Below are 17,812 nucleotides of genomic sequence, written 5' to 3'. Positions count from 1 at the left end.
TAGACCAAGACCAGACTTTCCCTCCACACCATGTCAGCCTCCATGATCTTCGAACCTTTGCAGCAACTTCGACTACGCAGCAATTCCAAACAGCATGCACCTTCTGGCAACAGCAAAACCCTAGGAGACTTCAATCTCTTAAACCAGACCACAAAACAGAGAGAAAGAGGCACCAAAAGTTCGATTTTCCTCTTCACAAGTACATTACATAGTGACTCAAGTACATTATTGAAGACCAAACATAGTTACTTTTTCCAATAGATGGTGGAGTCTAGGAGGCTTCAATGGGTGGCAACAAAGCAAGTGCTCAAGGATCTTCATGGTACAATGGAGTTTGGACTGCGGTATGTCAGAGTTGGTGGAGCGCAATTGCAAGGTGTAATGTTCCCTATGAATTGATTGCCTACAAAAGGACAAAACAACCTATTCAACCCCATAGGCTATAGTCTTAACAAAGGGGTAAAAACCCAATTTTTCCAACGTCGGGGAAACATTGTGCAAAAATTAGGTCAGCTGGGGCAAAAAGACCCATAATTGGGGATTGCACTCACAACTCCTCACATTTGGGAGCCCATGGAAAAATCTATAAATAAAGGAGAGTTGAAATCAAATTGGATCAAATACATTTGTTTACTTGAGTTGTGACTCTGAGGGTTTGAAGACCCCTTTACTAATTTTGGTGGTGAAAGATTCCACCTTACTTAGTATTATTTCTTCTTTTACCTTTTGTTACTCTTTGGCTAAAATTTGTGGGAGCTAGCATCTGTTGATCTAATACTAACTATTGGAAAAAATTTGAGGAAGAACTTGGCATTTCTAGAGCAAACTCGGCCTTTTGAGGCACTGCGAGGTTTTTCTAAGGCAAATTCAAGCTACTTCTAAGGCAACTGGAGCAGCTCTGAGGAAAACTCGGCCTTCTCGGGCATTGCAGGACTTTCCTAAGGTGAATTTGGGGTACTTTTGAGGCAACTTGAGCACCACTGAGGCAAACTCGGCCCTCTGAGGCACTGTGGGGTTTTCCTAAGGCTACGTCAAGCCATTCTTGAGGCAACTCAGGGTGTTCTCCGAGAAAAACTTAACCCCCTCTAAGGCAACTGTAGAGCATTCTTAAGGCAATTTCAAGGCATCTTTGGGATTCGGGGTACTCTCTAAGGCAAACTTAGCCCCCTCTAAGGCAACTGCGGAGCCTTCCTAAGACAATTTCAGGGTATCTCTGGGATTCGGAAAGTAGGGATTTTGTGGCATCTATGCAGCCAAATTCATGATCTGAGGCAAGAAATCGAACCCTCTTCTAAAGCAAACTTCGATGAGCCTTCTCCTAAGATAGACCGACATTCTAAAACAGAAATTGCGGGTCTATTCTGAGGCAGTTCGACCCTAAGGCAAAAATTTTGCAATCTACCTTAAATGAATTCGGGCCATCTTGAGGTAGAAGATTTTTATTTTTTTCTACACAGTGTGCAGTCCCTTAAAGTGGGGTTTGAAGACTCCAAGGACAGTTTGGGTCTTACTGAAGCAAGAATATCCATCATTGAGACTGAAAATACTATGATCTTTTTTGAGACATGTCTTGTTGAGTAGATTACCATTGATGTCAAAGTGGGGTAGTTACAGGGGATTGAGCAAGTGTGTAGCTAGTCATTGATGTCAAAACAAGAACAAGAACATGTATTAGGTAGATGAGAGGTTGCAGGAAAGAAACACTAGTCCTAGGGTTTGGGTTCTTGGACGATGGAAATACTCCGCTTTCGTTGGCATGTTTGGAGCAGCAGATTAATATTTTTGTCCTTGTAACCCTCGCCATCAGATTCTCATCGTCATTCTCATTCTGGCAGTATGTGAAGCATCTCATCGGCCTTTCCAATTTGTGAGATATGCCCAGTCAAAGTTTGTGACCCAACTTTTGGACCAATACCCCAAAGGGTTGATGAGATGGCACCATAAAGCATGAACGATGTGGTAGTAATTATCATTATGGCAACACACTATGGCACACATGGGATCTTTATTAAAAAGGATGTTAAGGAGATTTAAAAATAATGTTTGAAGATAAAAGTTAAAGGTTTTTTGAAAATTAAAAGTCATTTTGAAGGAGTGGTTTGTGGATTAAAATAAATTATTTTTTCCCCTCATTAAAGTGGGCCACGCTCACTAATGTGGGCCAAGAAAAGGTATTTTAACTAATTTATTAAAAAAGGAGACTTCACAAGCTCGTCCAAATGTCGGGGTTAAGGATTAACAAAAATCAAAATTTCAATTTATAAGTTATCAGGTCGGCCACTTTCTAGTCATTTCTCCACGATCCAAGGGAATCAAGTTAAAAATTTTAATTTTAAAAAATTAAATTTAATTGAATTTTGCTCCCTCCAAGGATTGTCGGCCACAAATACATTATCATAAAACTATATAAACTAGGCACCTTCCAAATCAAAGGATGGAGATGTGATCAATTCGTGAAGCATGGTCGGAGGTCCATACATCTGCGGCTCATATAGCAAATTGAGGGCACATTCTTGGTTTTCAATTCAGAAGATCTTAAATCGTGATCTGAAGTTTCAAGGTTTGGTGATGTTTCTGCGATATAATGGAATCAAAGGTGATTCTTCCTTTGCACCTGCAGCTTGAAGATTTCAGACGAAGAATCAGATGAAAATTATTTTTGGGGTTACGATTGTTGGGATATTGTTGTTTTCTATTAAATGGTTTGGGATTCGATGTAATGTTCTACAAACCTGCTAATTCATCTAAAACTGAATGTGGCCTTTTTAAAGGAGATTCGTTTGGTCATTTGTGGTTGTGGAGCAGTCGAAAAGGGTCTTGCTGCAATTTTTACAAGTTCTTTCTCTGAAGAAAATTTCTTAAAGCTCAGTACCTGCAGCCTCATTGTTTCTACTTGATCTAACCTGAGATGCGAGCTTCTGAGGCACATAAAATGCAAATACGAATTATTATCCTGAAGTAGATTCAAAGGCTTGAAATTGTGTAAGTAGCACCTGAACGAAATCATTTTTTTTGGGCAATGGTTATTGGGTTTTGCTACTTCTCCACTGCAGATTCTACTCCAACCTAGTCGTGCTTCCTTCGATCTGTGCCTGAAAGCTTGCAGTTTTGGTGTTGCTGGGCTACATTTTATTTTTATTCATTTGTGTTTTCACTGAGGATCACAATCACTTCATGTCAGCAGCCTTGTCAACCATAAAGCAGACCTTCTGTGACCTGTGCAAATTGAATCTTGAGACAAGACCTGGGCATGCCATGCCTGGACGTGCTCGGCCCTGTAGAGTTGTGTTTGTCAGACATAGGGTTTTTGGCCTTGTGAATTCGTGCATCTTTCAATTCTGAAACAGCGTATTAAATCACCAGATCAGTCGTGAGGATTTCTAAGCTATATTTTATATTGGAGTTTTGTTGTTCCCTGGGATTGGCTCCTGTAAAAATTTCTGGCAGCCTCTGGAAAATCACACCTATAACAAAAATGACTAGAACAATGACCTAAAGCATCAGAAACACAATAAGTAATCTTCAAATTCCATGACTGTTGTCTAAAAAAGTTACACTATAATAAGTTCTGAAGGAGCGAAAGATCATGACCACTGTGACAAAATTGAAGACTTCCTGAGCGAAGATTTGGTTGAAGATAAGACACTCTTTGAAGAATGTGAACCATGGACAAGACATCTGCATATTTAAAAAAAAAATTGCACGTAGATTCATATGAAACATGCATCTTTGTACTCTTGTGCACCGTAATCCTGGTCTCTGAATAATTTGCTGAGAGGGTTTTTAAGGCATTCTTGATTAGCACAAGCCCTGAGACAGTTCTTATTTCGAGCTGAACAAAGATTGGTCTTTTGGTCAAAATCCTAATTGGTGTGTTGATCCCGGCACACTAGTTGTCTTATCCATTGAAAAGCATTTTTGTTCAAGTTCTGAAACTCACCAAGTCGAACTTTGAATGAATTTTCAGTGCATAAAGGAATCTGAATTTTGGACAGATTCACAGAAAGTGTGTGACCATGAAGATATGTTGGCACCCTGTAAGAGTGATTTGAGTATTGTAGGCAGAGGCATCTATCTGGCAGCAGTAAACAAATATCTCATCATCACTTGCAAAAGTCTCTGCCTCATTGACATTGTATAACCTATATGATCTTGCTGCACCTTAATGACATTCTGAACCTATGACTGTAACAGTTGTTCAATGAAAATAATATATGGCATATTGTATGACCGTTGCAATAAGACAAACTTTGTGACAGTGATACATATGAGACAGTGAGACCGAAAACTCATTGCACAATGTTTGGGTTGTATGCTAATGATCTCTATACTAGCGGTGCTTTATCTGACTATGATTCATATATCAATGCAGTGACCTTAAATCTTGTATTACAGTTGCCCTTACAGTTAACCTTTGTTTATGACAAAGTTCTTGGGTATACTCTGATACATGGCAGCATGCTGATAACAGTATGATGACAGTGGAAGTAACTCAGTGATGATGTTTGACAGTGACCCAGATTGTGGCAGTGACCTAGTACAAGTTGTGACAAGTGTAGCAGAGGCGGTGAAGTAGGAGGTGCAAAAGGAAAGCAGCAAGAGTGGCAGCGGTGAATACAGTCACTGAGCAGCTGAGGCAGCATGGAAAAATGCAGTAACATTACTAGTAGCAGTAGTTCAGTGTCAGTTGTTAGTGGCAGTAAATGGCAGTTGTAGATAGTAGTGCAGTTGTGAAAGCAGGGACAGCTAGTGATAGCAATGGCAGCAGCAGGGTGATAGCACAAGGCGGCAGTGAACAGCTGTGAAGTGACAGCAGGTGCAACAGTGAAGTAGCAACTGAAGGAGCAGGCTATTGGTTGGCAGCAGTGCAAGGATTGAGCAGCAGTTTATAGTTGCAGAGACAGCAGCAGACAGCAGTCGTGGACAGTGGCAACAGCAGAGTAGCAGTGGTAGTGGTGAGCATTAGAAGACTGATTGTACTTGGGCCATTATCCCTGGTACAGGAGCCCAATCTTTCTGGGAGCTTGTAATGGCCCACCTACAACTACAAACAAAATGTGGATATTAGCATACATACGGGGCATACATATGCATGAACCACATGTATTGCATTAGTACACACACTGGCTAATACTGGAAAATGTCCAAGTTCGGGTAATGAATTGATTATCAAAAATTGAAATAGATTTCCATCTCACCAGAAAATAATAAATATATCAAGTTACGTACTTGATATGTATACAAACCTTATATACCAAAAGAAAATATAATTTAATTTACAAATTATATTGGAGTAGAATAAATAAAATAATAATGTAATTTAATTAAAATTATAAATAAGGTGAATTAAATTAATTAAAAATTTAATTAAATTAATAAAGTAATGTTAACCCTAATTAAACTAATCAAATGAATTCTACGTAGCCTATCCTTTTAAAAGAGAACCTACACAATCAAATCTATAAAGATCATTAAAAGATCAAAGACATGCAGAGTTCCACATAACAAGGAGTGACACAGAGACGGAAAAGGGAAGAAAGGCGGTGAAACGGAGAAATAAAAAGGGAAGGGAGTAACAAGGAGTGACACAGAGACAGGAAAGGGAAGAAAGGCGTGAAACGGAGAAATAAAAAGGGAAGCGAGTACGACTGAGAGGGGAACTTTTGCTGTGGTGAATGAAGTGCAGGGAGGAGGAATTTACTTAGAAAGTCACAGATTGAGAGAAGCCTCAATTGTTCTTGGGTTTTTTGGGCACGGGGGATGAGTACCACATTTGTGAAGTACTTTGGCGCTGGGTAACAAGGTTGTGCCCATTTTGGCTGGAAGGTTTTGGCCATTTTGATAACGGAAGCGGGAGCAGCAACCGCCAGAAACATCATCAGACAGAATTTCGATTTCAGGAACACTCCAAACAAAATTACAAGTACTTATTGATGATTTGTTAAAATCAAGAATGTCTGCTTGCTTCATAAATTTAAGGGTTTAGTTATGTATGAATGATAATTTAGGGCTTTGTGTATGTAATGACAATTTAGAGCTTTATAACTGTTTAGGGCTTTACAGAGCTCTAACTTCCTTCCAGCTTGTTGGTAAACCTTGGGGAGTGTTTCACTCCCTTCCAGAACAAAATTACAAGTACTTATTGATGATTTGCTAAAATCAAGAATGTCTGCTTGCTTCATAAATTTAAGGGTTTAGTTATGTATGAATGATAATTTAGGGCTTTGTGTATGTAATGACAATTTAGAGCTTTATAACTGTTTAGGGCTTTACAGAGCTCTAACTTCCTTCCAGCTTGTTGGTAAACCTTGGGGAGTGTTTCACTCCCTTCCAGAATTTGTCTGGTATATTGTTGTATGTACATTCATACACATAACCATACATTTCTTAAAGCCAATTCTTGTGCATTGTCTACTTGATGTGGTGATTGTTTATGTTTATGTTTATGTTTCTCTACTCTGAATAAAGATTAACTAATCAATTGAAAAGAAAAGGAAATACTGATTCACCCCCCTCTCAGTATCTCCAACATGTCTGTCATTTCTGAGGCGGTGTGGCCCTGTTCGTGGGGTAGAGTTTGGTGGGTTTTAAGCCACCTCTGTAGCAGAATTCGAAAGCTTCTGGAGATTGTTCGATAACCTTGAGATAAAATGTGTTGATCCCTAAAGCCGCAAGATCAGGCTATATGTACTTAGGGATAGTTTTTCTAAATTCTATAGTATTCTATTACTGTTGAATTGTCAGTTGATTGTAAGTTCAGTACAGTGGGCAGGAAGCCCTAGAACAGTGTGTTTCTATTGGAGGATTATAATTGTCATTGTATTAATTATTGGCTCATATTATTTATTCATGTATCAGTAATGTTGAATAGATTGTTGATTACATTGTTGAATAAGTGAAGGAATTCTATTTGAAGCCCTAGTTTCTAAGAAACGCTAAAGGAAAAAATTATCCTAGGACTCTATACAATGCTACACAAATTTGGATTGAGCTTGGAGTGCAGTGGACACGAAGAGTACTTATGTATGTTGTTTCAACGTGGGGTCAACAGTAACCTCATGGTTTAGCAAGAAGCAACACTCGATGGCACTTAGCTCAACAAAGGTTGAGTACATGGCAATGTGTCTAGCCAGTTGTGAGGGCATGTGGCTTCGCAAGATGCTCTCAAGGTTGTTTGGTCTTGAGATGGGATCTACAATGGTTCACTACGATAATCTAAGCCACATCAAGCTTATGGAGGATCCAGTGTTTCATGATAGGTCCAAGCACATAAGAGATCAGGCATCACTTCATCAGAGATAGGGTCCAAAGAGTTGTTGTGAGATTGCAGGACATATCCACAGAAGAGCAAGTGGCATAAATTCTCACCAAGCCACTAATGAAGGGGAGTTTGTTTTCTACAGGGACAAGCTGGGGGTGGTGGAGAATCCCTCCCTTGCTAAGAGAGAGTGTCGATTCTTGTAGTTTCGGAAGGTCTTCTACATAGGCTGGTGTCTTGCATGCAAGAGAAGTCCTCTTTAGGTGGTTGTTAAACAAGTGCAACTAATATGGTCCCCTTCCTAAGTTTTAACTTAGGAAAAGTACAATGATTAATTATTTGATTAATGTAAACTTTGGGCTAATGCTTTTCTAAGGATAAATATTAAATTATTTATGTGACTTAGATCTAATATCTACCATTGACCAAAGAAGGATTCTCCCTTGCTAAGAGAGAGTGTCGATTCTTGTAGTTTCGGAAGGTCTTCTGCATAGGCTGGTGTCTTGCATGCAGGGGAAGTCCTCTTTAGGTGGTTGTTAAACAAGTGCAACTAGTATGGTCCCCTTCCTAAGTTTTAACTTAGGAAAAGTACAATGATTAATTATTTGATTAATGTAGACTTTGGGCTAATGCTTTTCTAAGGATAAATATTTAATTATTTATGTGAGTTAGATCTAATATCTACCATTGACCAAAGAAGGCTAGGATTTAATCCTAGCCCTAAATCAATTTAGAGATTAGGGATTTGGCCTATGGAGAATTATAAAAGCAGCCTAAGGGATCGGATGAAGACACAACAAAAGAGAAATTTAGAGAGATATTTTCAAAAGAATTTGCATGAGTCACAATGTAGATTTGGTGAATAAGAGATCCAAAGCCTGAAGAATTCAAAAAAGTGTGCAGCTGGGAGTTTCAGTGAGCACAATTTTGCAGGTGGAGCGCACAAGAGGAGGTTGAGATTCACTTGAGGGTGAGGTTGAGGTGTGCTGTGAGCTTGAAGAGGCTAAGAGGGTCAAGGCTGAGTTTGTGGAGTGATGCCGCAAGTGTGGGGACGCTGAGAAGGTTGAGGCCACACTAGTGGAGAGGCCAAACAGCAGTGGAACAGTAGAAGAAAAGCATGCACAATAGAGACACCAAGATTTAGGTCAGAAACCAGGGAAAATCCCCATAAAGGGGAAAACCGAAAACCCAACCAGATTCTTCTTCTATTGGATATTTATCAAATGTTCAGCTTAGATACAATGTACAAATAAGAATGAGATACATCAATCACATCAAGCCTCCTATGGCCAATCCAAGTCAGTTCACAACTACATTTGTGAACTGAACAATCTGATCTTCGATAATCAAACAAGTCCAAGAGAGTTGTTATCATATCACTGTCTCAAGTAGCATCATCCATGTCACTGCAATAAGTGTCAACAATATCAGGAGTCTTCACTATCAAGGATCATCACTGACAAGTGTCATCATTACTGCCATGTATCATAAGAGCAAGGTCACTGTTATCATAAGAGCATGGTCATTGTCATCATATATCTCACTGTCATCATATATCATAATAGCAAGGTCACTGTCATCATGAGAGGATGGTCACTATCATATCACGATCACTGCCATGCACATATAGGTCATTGTCATGCTTCAAGGTCACTGTTACATGAACTAGTATCTCTTCCATGTATTATGTCCAATCATCATAAATATTACTACTATGTATAACTGTCACAAGAATAAGGTTATCACCATCATCAAGACATATCACTGAAGGTCACTCTGCTATTAGAATTCACTGTCATGAGGATTGCCATAGATACAAATATCACTGCCAATATGTATAACATAGAGAAGTATGTGAGCTATAATGAACCACATGGAAACATATGAGAACCATGAGCCTCTGTGATATAAGTGAGTCACAATCGAGTAATAGAGAATCAAGACAAACCATAGAGAATATACAGAGATTAGCGATGCCACATAGAGATTTACAATGCCAACAAACCACAAAGATTAGCGAAGCTACACAGAGATTTACGATGCCAACAAACCACAGAGATTAGCAAGCCACCATAGAAATTTACGATGCCAACAAACCACAGAGATTAGTGATGCTACCATAGAGATTTACGATCCCAACAAACCACGGAGATTAGTGATGCTACCATATTGACACATGCAATGCCATGCAGAGATTACAATGCCACTGTAGAGAGCGATGCCATAGAGCACAGAGCGAACCACCATAGAAATAAAGTTCAAGCCACCTATAGAGAAAACGGGCCATCATAAAATCCGAGCCACATATAGAAGTATGCAGATCACAGAGAGACGCAGATCACTGTAATATGCAAGCCTCTGAGATATAGGAAGCCACAGATGCAAGCTACCATAATAAATAGATCCGAGCCACAATACAAAAGCGATGATCTGAATCACAAATATCTTCAAACGAATTACAGATGAAGGCTTCATAAAATTCCAGAGTGAGGCTGCATGAATAAACCCTCTTTCCACAAAGAAATGGCTGAGATAAATCATCATATATATGAACAGAGTTTTCTTTTCACCAACAACACCTCAGAGCAAAGATGTGTTTTGATTGTCCTCTCAATTAGCCTCAAGAAGTGTCGAATATATAGGCAGCCAATGGGAGAAAGGGGTGCCACAAAGAGAGGAGCCGACCACAACTGTCATAATTAATTATCATTTGCCACAATTCGTCTTGAGAATTTGCCCAAGACAAACCGGCTTGTTGAAGACTCATAGGATATGACACGTCAAACCATGATGAGAAGAGTACCAATCAAATTAAATTCCTTTGGGACGAGATGTTTGCTTCTTGGGGTTATTGGGCTTTTCCTTGGGGTAGTGGGGTTCCTATGGGGAAATTCGTCCCATAGCTGCCCCAATTTTCAACAGGGAGGGCTGAACTTGTGCAAGACAGCCAACAAAGTGTAGGACAAATTTCTAGGGGACGATTTTGCCAGGTTCCATTAGCTGTATTTTCTGTGTATTTTCAGAGGATTATTTTCCCTAGTAAGGGAGCCTGTAATTTCTCTAAAAGAATTTAATGAAGAGAGATTGGAGGGTTAAAATAATTGTTGTTCTTGTCTAATTTTTCTCTGGGTTATTTTCCACTGCTATTGCTGAATTAAAGTGCCAGGTGATTTTCTGTTTGTAGTTTTCAGATTTTATTTACCATGGAAAAATTCATTTGCTGGGTTAAATAATTGCATGGGACATTAAATCTGAAACCAGCACTCGAAAAATAAAAGATTTGAAGGCAGTTTTACAAATCTTTATCCAACGCAAGCTGAACTTTCTAGGCTTACACAGCCCAAAATCATTTTCAAAAATGCTTTATAAGTTTATCATAATTATCATGGAAGAGGGTTCTTTGGTGCTTATAACATGTGAATCAGCTTGTTCTTCGTGGTATTATGTCGTTGTTACTAATGGAATTTTTTTGAGCTATATCTCTACATTAAGGATTTTACAATTGATCCCTCTGTAATAAAACAGATTTGTAGAATGGTTCACCATGTAAGCGATTTACTTTCCTGAAATGCTATTGTTTGAACTTTGAACAATATGTCATAACCTTTTGATTTGTTCTTCCCATACATTAGATTGGTCAAAACCGTTTTTAATTTCTTCTTTAAATTCAATCAACCGTCAATTATGCTATGGCAGCCAAGTCTGAATAGAACTCCTGCAGTCTTTTCAACTTTTTAAACTCAACCCTTCAAACATTTAGCCATTCAAAACTTTTAACATTGTGGTAGATGATAAGCACAATACCTGTTGGAAGAGAGTCCCCAAAAATAGCTTCGAAAAACATTCTAAGATAAAATGGTGGCAACACAACAGATGCTACCAATGCAATTGGACCCAAAAGCCAAATTAGGGACCGATTTCCTTCCTCAGATGATGTCGAACTTAACTCCCCTTCTTTGAGATGTTGGTGATTACCTCCACTAAAAACAACAAAACCTGGTTTTCCATCACCATTCTTTCTCTGATGTAATACCTCATGCACAGATGAAAGTATGATATCCTTAATGGTGTCCTCTACAGGCACTTGCAGTTCTTGATCTTCTTTCAACCCACTGGATGAAGCCTGTTCTTCAGGAGCAGCAGAGGAAAATATTCCCACCCTTCTCTTGATAGGGGCCTTGTGTCGAAAATACTTTGGACCGAATAGTGACCATCGGCTGAAGGATATGCATGAAACATTTAATTTGCCTGAAAAATCCCAAAACTCATAGTTAAAATTCTAGTAGAGATGAAAATTTCAACAGATTATGACTGGTTATATTTTCACGTACATGTTGAAAACACTAAAGCCAATTTTCTCTCCTCCTCGTTCCCATATAATAAAATGAAAATTTAAACAATAATTATAAGCAAAGAAAATCATACATTGTCCAGAGGCAAGGTGACCAACGCTGTGTTTCTGGCCTTCTATACACTTTCCTGGTAATTTTGGCTGAAAAGCATCAGACAAGCAAATATGCTTCAAATCTCAATATCAGTAAAGGAAACATAACTTTTTTCTTTTTAAAATTTTCTTCCGGATTAGGCGGAGATTTGTGGACACAAGTCATGGCAGCTAGGCCCTATTTTCTAATGCTATTTTGCAACAAAAAGGAAATTGTGAGCAAAGCAAGATAGTCATTGCCAAACACTCATAGAACTTATTCTGGGCTAAACTGGAGGAAACAATCAGCAAATCATGCAATTACAACAATAACCCATTTAAACAAAAGGGACTAATCTAGATAAACAACTTTGGAGTCTCCTTTAAATGCCAATGGTACAGGTTGGATTCGAAATGGCACATTAAAAATATTTAAGGGAACCTTTCAAGTTTAGTCACTTATTCTACTTAAATAGATGCAGGGAATTTTATGTTGATATAAGTTTGCAGATTAATATTATAGAATTAGATGGTATGGCAGTGACTAGCAGTTGGAAAAATAAAGAGAACCAAACAGAGTGCACACTCTGATGAGAAGAAGTAGCGATAGGAGTTTCTTAACTGATCAGTGAAAAGACAGGTATGAATCATGATAACACTATAAAGGACTTCTCTAATAATTTAATGAGAGAGGTGATGTCCGATACTGATTAGGGTGTACAAAGTTTACAATCAATTTTCAGCAACTCCATTACATTAGTGTCATCATTTGCTCATACATGACTTCAAAATGACTCTTTGATTTGATGTGGTCCAACAAGAAAAGGGAATCTTCTGAATTGAAATGACTCAAATTAATTACTCAACATGGTTGAGCTACTCTCGTTAGACCAAGTTTCTATACAAATGAAATACTCTGGCAGCTAAATTGAATGATACGCCAAAATGGGTACGAGTGACATAATGCATGCAGCAAACCCATCTCTATATTATTTCTCATAGATAATTACATAATGCATGCAGCAATAGCCAAAAACAGCCTTTATAAATGAGGCTATATATCCAAAATCAACCTTTATATATGAGGGCTACAATGATATTGTTAGTTAGTGTAGCATCGGACAGGTGTTCTACTCTCAATTTGTGTTAGAGAGGCTAAAAAACACGAGACCTTCAAAACCCAGAAAAAGTTTCGCAAGATAAGCTCGCGAAACGCCTTATAATTAAATTAATTAACCATCATTTAGATTTTCCCTAACTTAGGAAAATTGGTTAATCAATAGGAATTAATTAAGGAAAGGTGAGAAAGCTCTAGAAACTCACACAGATTGAGTTTGAGATGATCTTAGCCATTGATAACGATTTAATCATGGTCGTCGGTGATCCAACGAGAGATTCTAAGAGCAGGCTGATGGGGATGAAGATAGACACATCGAGTAAGAGGGAAAGCAAGTTCCTTGGGAAGATCGAGCTATCCAATGCAGTGATTCAGCAGGAAGAAGGGCTCAAGCCAGAGCAACAGTGATTGAGGGAGCAACAGCAGAGTTCTGAAGGATTATTCTAGTGTCGAAGAGAGAAGGAGGCCGAAATATTCTGCAGAAAAGTCGTCCAGGTTGGGCGAGTGAGCAAGAAACCCCAACACAGGGGTCAGAAAGAGATCAATTTATTGGTAGAAGTTTGGGAGAGCACCTGGAAGGCAGAACGACTCATCTCCAATGACAGAGGGAGGCTAGACGGCCCAGTTGGAGGCAATTCTAGAGGCCATATTGTTGGAAAATCCAAAGGAATGGCAATTAAATGAATTTTCTCTTAATGACATTAACTTGTGATGTCTTTAATTATTAGTATTAGATCTTTTATTTATCCTTTCTTATCATCAAGATTAATGTCAAGCAACAAATAGATGAGAACACAAGATGTAGGCACGTTGCCAGGGAAAAACCCCCTCGAGGGGAAACCCCAGTCATAAATTCTTCCTTCAGTAGATTCAAAAGATGAGACAACCAAGACCCTTACAATCTAGACTGAAGACATCCTCCATCAAGTCATCTTTGAAACTGTGATAGCACCGAGACCTTGACTGTCGTGAATCCTTCACACTGTGGTAGCACCGAATACTTCATTTTGTGAAAGCACCGAACACAAAAGGTCTTCACTGTAATGTTGAGCTTGTAGTTCACTGTAGTGACATTGAAACACCATTTCTGAGCTCCTATACAAACACTGAGACCTCCTCTCTATAGTCTGAACTCCTGTGATTTCACCAAGAATCTTCTTGTGATATCACCGAAATCTAGCCTCTGAAACTACCGAAAATACATCTTTGTAATCCTTATCCGAACTATTCTGAGGTGAGACTAATGCAAATAACTTAGCTTGGTATATATAGTGGTTCCTCCATATAAATGAGCCGACATGTCCATATGAATAGATGTGTCACTGTTTATAAGGCTGACATGAATTAACTTGAAGATAATTTATTTGAGGCCGAGTTGGAGAGGCTGATCTGAAGACTTTGATGAAGAGGCTGAGTTGATGACTTGCTTGAAGAGGATGACTTGATGGAGAAGTCTTTGACCCAACAATAAATGATTTTGACAATAACCTAAAGCCTACAATGGAGGCTTGACCTATACATTTGACCCAAGCATGAAACCCATGCTTTAACAAGTCAAATAAAATAATAATAAAATTATTTTCACTTTCTTTTGACAAATATATTACATTTGATTTCAAGTACAATAATGAAGACCGAACCTAGTTAGATTTTCCAACACTCCCTCTTAACTAAGGAAGTATTCATATTTACATATAATCAAAGAGGTACATGGAAGATCTCAACACGTCATCTATGAAGAAGTTTAGGCACCGCAATGCCATGGACTAGATTCCTAACTAGGGCAATCTATCCATTAGTCTCTCAACAATTTAGCCACCACAATGCCACGGACTAGATTCCTGACCAGGGCAATCTACCCGAATGGGAATAAGATGGACTCAAGCTTTTAGCCTCACTAGGTACCATCAAGCTTACTTGCTAACCATCAACCCAAGGATCCAGGTGTGTGTCAAAGCTCAATGATCAACACCACCCTTCCAACTTCGGGACCTAGACATCAACACAAAGTGTCGACCAGATGTCTTCCCAGGCAATGCTTCACTCACAAAGCCTCAACACCCCTTGATCTGGCAGATCAAGGACAACAAATCTCTCCCGATCAAACTGATCGGTAACCAACATGCTATCAAAACCTTCGAGAGATTTACCTGTACAAACACAACCCCAATCAATAATATACTTTCACATGTACATAATCAAATACAAACCTCCAGGGTCTTCCAGACAACTTGATGTTGCTTCTCAACTTTTCATAGTAGGACTATCAACCGAATCTTTGACAGAAGATTCCTCAATCATACACTTTCCTTTCCTACTTCATATACAGCAACATATTCTCCAATCGGATCCTGCTTTCCTTCCTTCAACAGCACCTCAAAATGTATTCTCCAATTTCCTTCTCTCATTCATGGCCTTCACTAAACTTACGGCTATTAGTCCTGGTCTAGTGCATGACACATGAAGTAGAGAACCATATCTGCGACTCCCTCTTAATCTGAGAGGATCTAATCAGTATGAGGAATATTCTCAACCACCCTCTTATCCTAGGAACATTTCATCCAGGCTCCCTCTTAACGTAGGGAGATTTCATCCAGACTCCCTCTTAACTTAGGGAGTTCTACTTCTTCTTTACGACATCAGAGAATCTTTCATGACTTCCATCCTTCTTATCAGAGTCATTCATATATCATGCTTCTCATATCAACTTTACTCTACGATCATCTTCACCAACTTGAAGATGATGTACTTGCACAACTTAGATAGCAAATACAACCAAAATTATAGAAGCATGAAGTTAGCCATATCAAAAACTTATAACAACGGAAGCATTTAGAATTTACAAACATAATCAACAAGAGACTATATTTCAACTTCTTGCCTAGGTTTGGTTACAAACCCTAAATCACATTCATAGCTCATCAAGGTTTCAAACTCATTATTCTAGGGCTCCAATATTCTTTTAATGAAATGACAAGTTCTTTCATATAGCAAACCCTAGAAACAAATTAGATCATTGAATCTAACACCTTTCAGAATTCATAGGCTTAGACTACTCACTAGGATTTCATACATGAACTTCAACAATCAAAATCAATCACAGCTTAATCGATATCATGACGAGCATCTACTAGAGTTTGATGTAAACCCTGGATTTCCATTTACAAATTCTCAGCAAATACTATATAAATTCATCGATTCCAGATTGTCATATCACACCTACCAGAGAATTTAATTACTACTAGGGCTTAGTGCAGAACCCTAGATTTACCAAACATCTTCATCCAAGAACATCAAACCTTGACTAGGGCTTGTTTCCAAACCCTAGGACTCATGACTATTAACACTCAAGTCAACACAGATATCTAGGAATTCAGCAACATATCATTAGCACATCATATGTCAGTCAATGTTAGACATATACCGTCCTAGACCAAGCTAGGGTTTCAACCAATGGACACATACCTAGGGTTTCATTCCTAGAACTCTAAATACATAACAAGGGTTTTGCTTATAAACCCAAACAAACCCTAAAGATCTAGGGTTTTATAACATAGCAAAGCAAACCCTACTATTCCAAAAATTTCAAATGCTCAGGATCTCAGACAAGCATCATTCAATGCTAAGGAGTTACGTTTTCATGATCATACCAAAATCCCAAACATGACATCATCAAAAAAAACTTCAAATAGAATTTCCCAATAACCCTAAGCAATTTTAGGGTTTCAAACATTGACATTAGCATACCCTTAGGTTAGGGTTTTCCAGAGAACCTGTCTAGGGTTCTATAAGAACAATTAAGGATGTAAGGAGGGCAGATTTATCGGGTGATGAATCACCCAAAAGAAGAATCATTATGATTCAAAACATTAGGCATAACGATGTTAGTAATATAATGTAAACTTCAAAAATAAGATGATCATAACTTTAAGAGAATCTTGTAAGGAGTATAGTTTGAGACATACTTGGAGATGTTCCTTCGAAAACCTGATAAGGATTTTTTGAAGTGTTCTATTTGTATTAAGCCATCATCTCTTATACCTGTAGTACATACTTACAAGCACAACATGTAATACCAAGGACATGATTTAACTTCTCAAGGTTTACATAATCATGGAGGATGGAATCCTATGATAAGTTGTTCATCTTTTGAATCATTAGTAGGACTTTTTACTTGACAACCTAAATTATTTGTAAACTCTAGAGAACAAGTATTAAGGTTCTAATATGAGATTTTTTGTATGATATCTAGGGAGTACTATCCTTATTCAAGCATTTAAGATAATTTAAATTTAAACACATACATACCTTGAGAATTACATACCTCTGATTTTAAGTGTATCTTAATACTTACTTGATTTTCCTTGGGTCGGTACCTTGTGCTTCAGACATATCTAATCAGATCGTCAAGTCTATAGAACAGACTTCGGATGAGATGACACAACATCACGCTTTGATTCTGTTCGATAACTTATGACAAAGTTGTATTTGTTTAGTTGGAGTGTCATCCCTGTCTTCGTCATTATAGAGATATAACCCAGACCTTGTTGTAGATATAGCCCAAGCAATGACTATCCATGACCACAAACCTTCAGTCCTTAGTTTTCTTCACTGTGATAATATCGATCCCATCTTAATGAGGTGACACAGAACCTTTATTTGCATCGAGACTAAGGTATTGCAGTAGTACCAAAATTGTGGTAGTACTGAACTGTGGGAGCACCAAATCTGTGTGGTTGGCATAGCATCGAACTGTAGTTTATCATAACACCGAACTGTAGTCAATCATAGCACCGAACTATATTCAATCATAGCACCAAACTGTAATCTTTGAGATCTTATCATTGAACTGAGACCCTATCACAGTGGTAGCATCGAAACCATATAGTGAAGTAATACTTTATCAAATTGTGCCTTCACAGAAATAACAATACAGTCCCTTCACAAAATGCCTTTGACCTTCTTATTGAGATAGCTTCAAAGATGTAAAATTGCCTTTGACCTTGACCATAGC

General features: G+C 38.3%; 1 protein-coding gene across 1 annotated transcript in view; it reads right to left on the bottom strand.

The window, feature by feature from the left end:
- The window catches only part of LOC149261892 (uncharacterized), a 227,564-nt gene that overhangs the window by 150,868 nt on the left and 58,884 nt on the right, over nucleotides 1-17,812 (bottom strand). The window contains exons 2-3 of the mRNA XM_089422981.1: nucleotides 11,684-11,750; nucleotides 11,063-11,506 (exon numbers count right to left, since the gene is read on the bottom strand). Of these exons, the coding sequence (XP_089279107.1) occupies nucleotides 11,063-11,506; nucleotides 11,684-11,750 (511 nt within the window). The remainder of the gene's footprint in view (nucleotides 1-11,062; nucleotides 11,507-11,683; nucleotides 11,751-17,812) is intronic.

The sequence above is a fragment of the Pinus tabuliformis genome, chromosome 6, assembly GCF_031772625.1.
Source record: "Pinus tabuliformis cultivar Carrire ecotype Pingquan chromosome 6, CPIR1, whole genome shotgun sequence".
NCBI lineage: Eukaryota > Viridiplantae > Streptophyta > Pinopsida > Pinales > Pinaceae > Pinus > Pinus tabuliformis.
The sequence above is the reverse complement of the archived record's forward strand: the minus strand, read 5'-3'. Positions and strand labels throughout refer to the sequence as shown.